This window comes from Chinchilla lanigera, unplaced genomic scaffold, assembly GCF_000276665.1.
Source record: "Chinchilla lanigera isolate Chin_1 unplaced genomic scaffold, ChiLan1.0 scaffold00083, whole genome shotgun sequence".
In the NCBI taxonomy this organism is placed as follows: domain Eukaryota; kingdom Metazoa; phylum Chordata; class Mammalia; order Rodentia; family Chinchillidae; genus Chinchilla; species Chinchilla lanigera.
In genome coordinates, this window is record NW_004955484.1 from 2,381,151 (window position 1) to 2,388,220 (window position 7,070).

Genomic DNA, 7,070 nt, shown 5'->3' on the forward strand with positions numbered 1-7,070 from the left:
CTGTCCTTCTGGCATACGGGCCACTCTGGTGGCCACCAGGGTCTCACTGTGGGAGAGGAGAGGCTGTGATGGGCAGACCAGACTCCCTCCCCCCACCCCGGGCCTCTGCACCTGGTTCCCACCCCAACTTAGGGCCTGCACCTGAGGTGTGAAAGTCCTCACCTCCTTGGAAGTCAGCCACCCCCAGGCTGAGCCCATCATAGAAGTGCAATAAGCTGGTTTGACTAAAAGAGGAAGTTCAGGTGGGGCTGGCCATGGGGCCGCTGTGGGGGAGGAAGGGCCTTCGCCGTGTTCCACAGTGCAGTCAGTGCACACTGCACAACTCCAGGAGGCGCCACCCACTCACCAGGAGCCCTGTCTCCCTGGCAACGGGGTAGGAGGGTCCTGGGAGGGGAGAGGACTATTTAGGACTTTTGTTCCTCTGTCTCTGCCCAAGATCTGGCCTAGGCTGTGCCTTCAGGAGCCCACGATGGGATGGGAGAGGGCGTGGGCACAGCCCAGAGGCCATGCTGAGCAGGAGGAGACGCCTCTGGCCCTGGTGCAGATCTTCACATCAGTGACCAGGCTGCCCCAGAACTTCCTGCAGTGGGTGCAGACACCAGGGGCACGACCACCTCCTGCAGCCTGTAGGGGGTGCTGGTGTCCGGCAGGGCAGGGTGAGGGGTCAGCGGCCATAGTGCCCAGCCGGGTCTCACCAGTGTGACTGGTCTTGCCCAGGCCGTGGTAGCACACAGCTCCCCATGGGAAGTCCTGGTCCTCGCTGGGCAGCCACACGGCAGACACTCTGTGCGAAGCGGCAGGCGTGACCAGCTTCAGCAGGGCGATGTCACTGGAGAAGGTGAACGGGTTGTCATCGGGGTTGTCATAACCGGAGGGTGACAACCACAAGCCCAGTGAGACCTCAGGAGCGGCGGGGTCTGCGCATCTCCTGGCGTCAAGCTCCTGTCCCCAAACTCCTGTCCTCGGGCCTGGTACCTTTGTGATCTTCAGGAGCTGCACGGCCTCATCAGAGCCCTGGTCAAACTGCAGCCACCACCATGTCACGTCCTGGCACGGAGACAGGAGGGGTTGGGGACAGTTGGGGCCACTGCCCTCCCACCTGGTCCACCCCTGGGCTGGACTCAGAGCCTGGGCCACCCGCTCACCTGACCCTGCAGTGGGGGCGGTGAACATCCAGTCCGGGGGATGGGGGCGCCCGTGCAGAAGTGACGGCTAGTTTTCTCCTGAGCAGCAAGGAGGGGAGGGTCACGCTGCCACCTGGGCGGCATCCCAGGGCCCCTGTGTCACCTGCAGGGATACCCGCCGGGCTCAGGGGCCAGGAACAGTGCGCTCACCATCGAAGACCCTGGCCAGGCCTCTCAGCAGGGCGCGGATAGCGGGACCCCACATCCTGGGCGGGAGAGGTGGAGGCTGAGGTTGACTTGGGGTCTCCAGATGCCACCTCCTCTCCCCCAGCCTCCTCCCACCCCACCTGCCCAGCTCCCCTGTCCCCTCCTCTGAGAAGGTCCTGACTCCTGCCCAGCTCAGGAGTCCCCACAGGCATCGCAGTGTGACCCGTGCCGGGCACCGGGATGCAGAGGACTCGCACGCCTGGGCCCTCAGCAGGGAGAGGCAAAGGGGCGGAGGCGGAGCAGGTTGGCCGGGCTCTGTGGCTGTGACCCCGGCTCCCACGTCCAGCTGCGGGCTGGCTCAGCCGCTGAGCTCAGAGACTCGGTTTCCTCATCCAGGCAATGGGGATCTCACAGCTGCCCTCTCTCGGGTGGGTGTAAGGACACAGGACAGGTCGGCAGGGACAGCGCTTGTTCTGTGCCTGGCACACAGTGCGGGCTCGGTGACCAGGAGTGTAAGAGGGCCCGAGACACCGCTGCCTACAAGGTCATCGCTGACTGCTCAGAGGATTTCCTGTCTGGACTTGTCCTCTCTGTCCCTGCACAGGGTGCAAGGCCTCGGCACAGCTCTGAGTGTCTGCCTCCTCCCCTGGGGCCTTGGGCTTGCTGGGCGTGGGGCAGGGGAATGGGGTGGCAGTGCCACATTCTGGGGTGGCGTCTATGCCTGGGCAGGAGAATGTGGCCTTGTGTCGTCCTCCCTGGTTCGCCATTGTGGACATGTCGGTTCCAAGGGGGATGGGGACTGAGTAGCAGAACTGGGAGCAAGAGGAGCAGCCTTCCTGCCTCTGCCGGCCGTGCCTCCAAGGAACGTGCTCAGCGGGGCCCAGCCCCAGAGGAGCCAGAGGAGCCCATGGAGCTCCAGCCATAGGGTGCAGGCGCCAGCCAGGCCTCCCCACTATTTGTATCCTCTACGCCAAGCGTCATCTGAGACCTTGGGGCGGTGATCCCTCTGTGGCCACGAGCCCAAGCAGACAGAATGTACCAGAACAGGGCTGGCACCACAGCCTGGGATGGCAGCAGCTGCACCCACAGCTGAGCTCAGGACCAAGGGCAGAGGTGAGGCTGACCAAGGGCCTTGACCGTGGCCTTCTCCACAGCCCCCTTGGAGTCCAGCCTCAACCCTCGTGGTCTGGGTACGTGAAATATATTTGGTGTTTGCTGTTCAGAGCCCCTGGGTGGTGAGATGAAGCCGGGAGCAGTTTGGGAACCAAGCCTGGCCCCATGGTCCTGAGAGCCCAGGGAGGCTCGGGGAAGGCTCCAGCACTCTGCGGCTGTCACCTGGGCTGAGACAGAGTGGCTCGCAGGGACGAGCTGCCCATTCACAGCTGGGGCCCTGGAGGTGGGCCCGTGGACGTGCAGGGGCCCTGCTATTAGCTCATGACTAAGCCAAGTGTCAAGGCCCACACCTGTAATACCAGAACTTAGGCTGAGGCAGAAGGATTGTTGACAGTTCCAGGCCAAGGTGGGCTACACAGTGAGTTCAAGGCCAGCCTGGACTCCATAGTGAGATCCTGTCTCAGAAGTGAATTCTGAATTGTACTACTAATTTCTATTGGTTTATTAAAAGGATTAGTTAATGCTTAATTTTTTGGTCAGTTTTACACACTTATATCTGTTAATCTGAACAACTACTTTGAAGATAACAATAGGCAATATAATAACCATTGTTGATTTCTTATCATCTTGTTTTGAAATTCTGTATTGCTTTTAATTTTTTTTTACTTTTTTATTCTTTAAAATAAAAAAATATTAAAATCTGAGAGAGGCTGGAGTCACAAGGGAATGTGGAGCAGGGAGACCTGGTTCCGGTCCTGGGAGACAGGGTGGGACCTCTCCCAGAAGCTGGGATGTAGGGAGCACGGTGTAATTTGGGGGAAGAGACTGCCAGATGCAGGGTAAGCCCCCAGATGGCTCAGGAAGTCGATACTCTGTGGCCAGGTTTCATTTCCGTTGCATTGTGACTAAAAGTTCCTGGTGTGGGGCGACTGTGGAGCTCTGGGCAGGTTACTCACTTCTCTCTCTGCAGTTGGAAAGATTCGTGGTCTGGGTCTCATATGACTGCTAGAAACATCTCCCACATAATCCACTCTGTCGCCCTTTGTATTTGCCTTGAACAAATTTCCTGTTCATGCCCTGTGCTCAGTTTTGGAGATGGTCTACGACAGAGACAGATGGCCACACCAGATGCAGTGAGGCTCAGCCTGCTCGAGCCCATCCCTCAGGAACAGGTCAGCTGTGCTGTCCACCAGCTTGCCACACCCTCCTGGAATAGACCAGACAAAACACAAGTCCTGCCTTTGGCAGTAACATGGGAAAACGGGTGGGGTTTAGAAGGGGAGAGAGCCTATTTTTAAAAAATTCAAATACACACCACCACCAGCTAAGAAATTACATCATTACTACTATTTTTCTCAGTACTGGGGGTTGAACTCAGGGTCTTCTCAGTTTGGGGAAGTAGCCAAGTGCATCATGGAGGAGGCAGTGCCCAGGTCATGGGGAGCAGGGACAGGTGCCAGGATGTGAGGGTGGCAGCCAGGATGGAGTCCAGCAGCTGACGCAGGAAGGGCCGATCCTTGGGGCCAGGTGGAAGTGGGCAGCCCTGTGGGCCTGGGAGCCTGCAGCTGGCAGGCGCTAGGCAGTGGGAATGCGCAGGTGCAGGGGTGTGGGGCAGGCTGATCACCACACGGGACAGGAAGGCAGGGAGTCTGGCATGGGAATGATAGGACCTAGGAGACTCCTGGACAATGGGGGCAACTGCTTCCTGGACCACTCTTTTCTTTAGTAAATGAAGGTGTATTTATGGTAAAATGCACCCAGATAAAATGTATATAACCCAAGGCTTTTGGGCAGTGCAGCTAACCATGAAATCAAGGCCTGCCCAGAAAGGAAAGAAATATTTGCCTCCCTGGAAAGGTTCCTCTATCCTTTGGCAGTTTTGTCCATATTTCCAGAAACAACTTCTTTTTCTCAGTTCTTTTTTCATAGATTAGACTTTGTCTTGATTTTTTAAAAAATTAAGTTCTCCAGGCCTGGTGGCACATACATATAACCTCAGCACTTGGAAGGAGGATCTTCATGAGTTCAAGGCCAGCTTGTGTTACATAGTGAGTTCAAGGTCAGCCTGAACAGTATAGTGAGACCCCGTCTCAAAAAAACCAAAAAAACAAAAAGAAAATGAAAAAAGTTGTGGTAAAAGACATACACTATGTAATTTAGCATCTATTCATTTCTTTTTTTTTAGTACAAGGCCTCCCCAGTGTTAGGTAAGCGCTTGCCTCCAAGCTGCGTCTCCTGTACTTTTCATTTTTTCATTCAAGGCAAGGTCGGGCTGAGCTGCCCATAGTGGGCTCACACTCGCCGTCCTCCTGTGTCAGCCCAGGGCTGGGCTCACACTGGATGGGCTTTGGGCAAGTGCTTGGGACCCGAGGCTTCTACCTTCACCAGTGGAGCAGTCCTGGGTGAGATCACAGTTGGACGGCATTATCGGGTGGTGACGGAGACAACGCAGGCCCAGCCGAGGCCGTGGCGCACTGTGCTGTGACCCTGGGGGCTGGATCTGGTCCTCAGCCTTCCTCTCGGGCTCTTCCCTTTTTGCTCTGCTTCCTGGCTGCCGTGAGCTGAGCAGCTTTCCTTTGCCAGGCTTTCCACCAAGGTATTTCTGCCTCCTCGGAGGTCTGAACACACCTGAGGCAGCTGGCCATGGCCTGGACCCTCTGAAGCCATGAGCCGAGATCAGTCTTTGCTACTTGATTCCGGTACCAAAATCCTAACGCAGGTGTGCTCATGGAAACTGCCGAACAGCTTTCCACACTGCTTGTCCAGTTTTTTAATAGCAAAGCTGAAGGATTGGATTCCTACGCCCCATTCTGAGTGTCCCCCATTCTGAGAGTCACCTTCATGAAGCTTCTGCTCCTTCTGAAAGGCAGAAAACTTGGAGACTGGGCTCACACATGGGCTTGGGACTCTGGAGCAAGGCCGGAGAAGTGTAAATCAGAGATGGACTCAAGAGACCCACCCAGCACAGGAAATGGTAACAGGGGCAGGTTTCTCCCAGGCTGTGATAGGGGACCCAGAACCACGTCCCTGCCTAGCCACTCTCTGGAGCCAGGCCTAAAATGAGGGCTATGCAGAACAGCAGGCCTGCCCAGCATGGAGACATCAGAGAAGATCAGGACATTGGACCTGGGTCCCTCCAGGACTAGCACTGTTAAGACTGTGGCATCTTCTGAGACATGGAACCCAAATGCCTTAGATGAAGGAGCCTGAGGCAGGAGGATTACAAGTTCAAGCCCAGCCTGGGCAACTCAGCCTGTGTAAGCCATAATGTTAAGTGCAACAAAGCAGACACACAAGCTTCATTATCACATGGCTTCTCTTATATGAGAAACCTAAAGTATAAGCCAAGAGGAAAATAAATGATAGATAACAGGAAACAGGGAGGTGGATCTTCTGCAAATGGGAAGGGGACCAAGACATAGAGGGAGGACAGAAGGAGGGAAGGGCAAGGGAATGTAAAAAGAATTAAAATATGTTGTGTATGTGTACCAACTCCCCACAAGGAATGCATTTTCATTCTTTATTGGTGCATATTTGTAGCAGCTAAAGAAAATGAAAGATCGTATTTTTTTAAAAAAGAGAGCAATCCTGTCCCAGAATAAAAAACATAGAATGTACTGGGGATGTAGCTCAGTGTGAAGGCCCTGGGTTCAATTCCCAATGCTACCAAAGGAAAAAAAAAAAAAAATAGATGAAAGAGCCAATCCACCCAAATCTGGCCATTGAGGAGTTCTATTCCAAACCTCTTTTTTGTTGTTGTTAAAAATGAAATACTGGGAGCCGGGTGTGGTGGCACATGTCTGTAATCCCAGCACTCAGGAGGCTGAGGCAGGAGGAATGTTGTAAGTTCGAGGCCAGCCTGGGCTACAAAGTAAGCTCAAGGCCAGCCTGAATTGCATAGTGAGACCTTGTCTCAAAAAGACCAAAAAAAAAAAAAAACTACTGTATATTGAAATATAATTTGCATATTGCAAAGCTTGTCTATCTTAACTACAACAAACAACGCAACCAAGGTACACAGATGTGGTTGTTTGTTATTCAAACCTAACCTCTCTGTTTCAAACCACCAGTCAGTAAAGGGTCACTTGAGGAAGTAAAATGAGGCCAATGGATGTCTGCAGCTCCTGGTGACCCCTTCCTGTACAGTAAAGACAGAATCAAAACATCCATGCTGTATTTTTGGATCTGAATGGTCCCATAATGAACCATAAGCAAGTTCAAGGCCAAACTGAACTTCATAGTAAAACCGTGTCTCAAAAAGCCAAAAAAACTCCCGAAGGGAGGGCCCCCAGCACACGGGGAGCTTCGGGTGGGGAGCGCCATCTTTGGGCCGGCGGCTCAATCCCGGCCTCATAGGTCCCCGGAAGGAGGGCTTCTGGCACACAGGCAGCCTCGGGCAGGGAGCGCCAGTCTCCTGGCTGGCCAGCTTCCTGCCTCGTAGGCTCCCAGAGGGAGGGCCCCCAACGCACGGGGAGCCTCGGGCAGGGGGCGCCGGTCTTTGGACCAGCGGCTCACTCCCTGCCTCATAGGCCCCCGGAAGGAGGGCTTCCGGCGCACAGGGAGCCTTGGGCGGGGAGCGCCGGTCTTCCGGCTGGCTAGCTTCCTGCCTTGTAAGCCCCCGGAGGG

General features: G+C 55.0%; 1 protein-coding gene across 1 annotated transcript; it reads right to left on the bottom strand.

Moving 5' to 3' along the window:
- Window positions 1-456: 456 nt before the first annotated feature.
- Window positions 457-1,374, bottom strand: LOC102027646 (chymotrypsinogen 2-like). Its single transcript, XM_005403722.2, has 2 exons — window positions 1,146-1,374; window positions 457-1,047 (listed from the first exon to the last, which is right to left on the bottom strand). Exons 1-2 carry the CDS (start codon window positions 1,266-1,268, stop codon window positions 457-459), a joined length of 714 nt encoding a protein of 237 aa, XP_005403779.1. The 5' UTR covers window positions 1,269-1,374.
- Window positions 1,375-7,070: the final 5,696 nt, after the last annotated feature.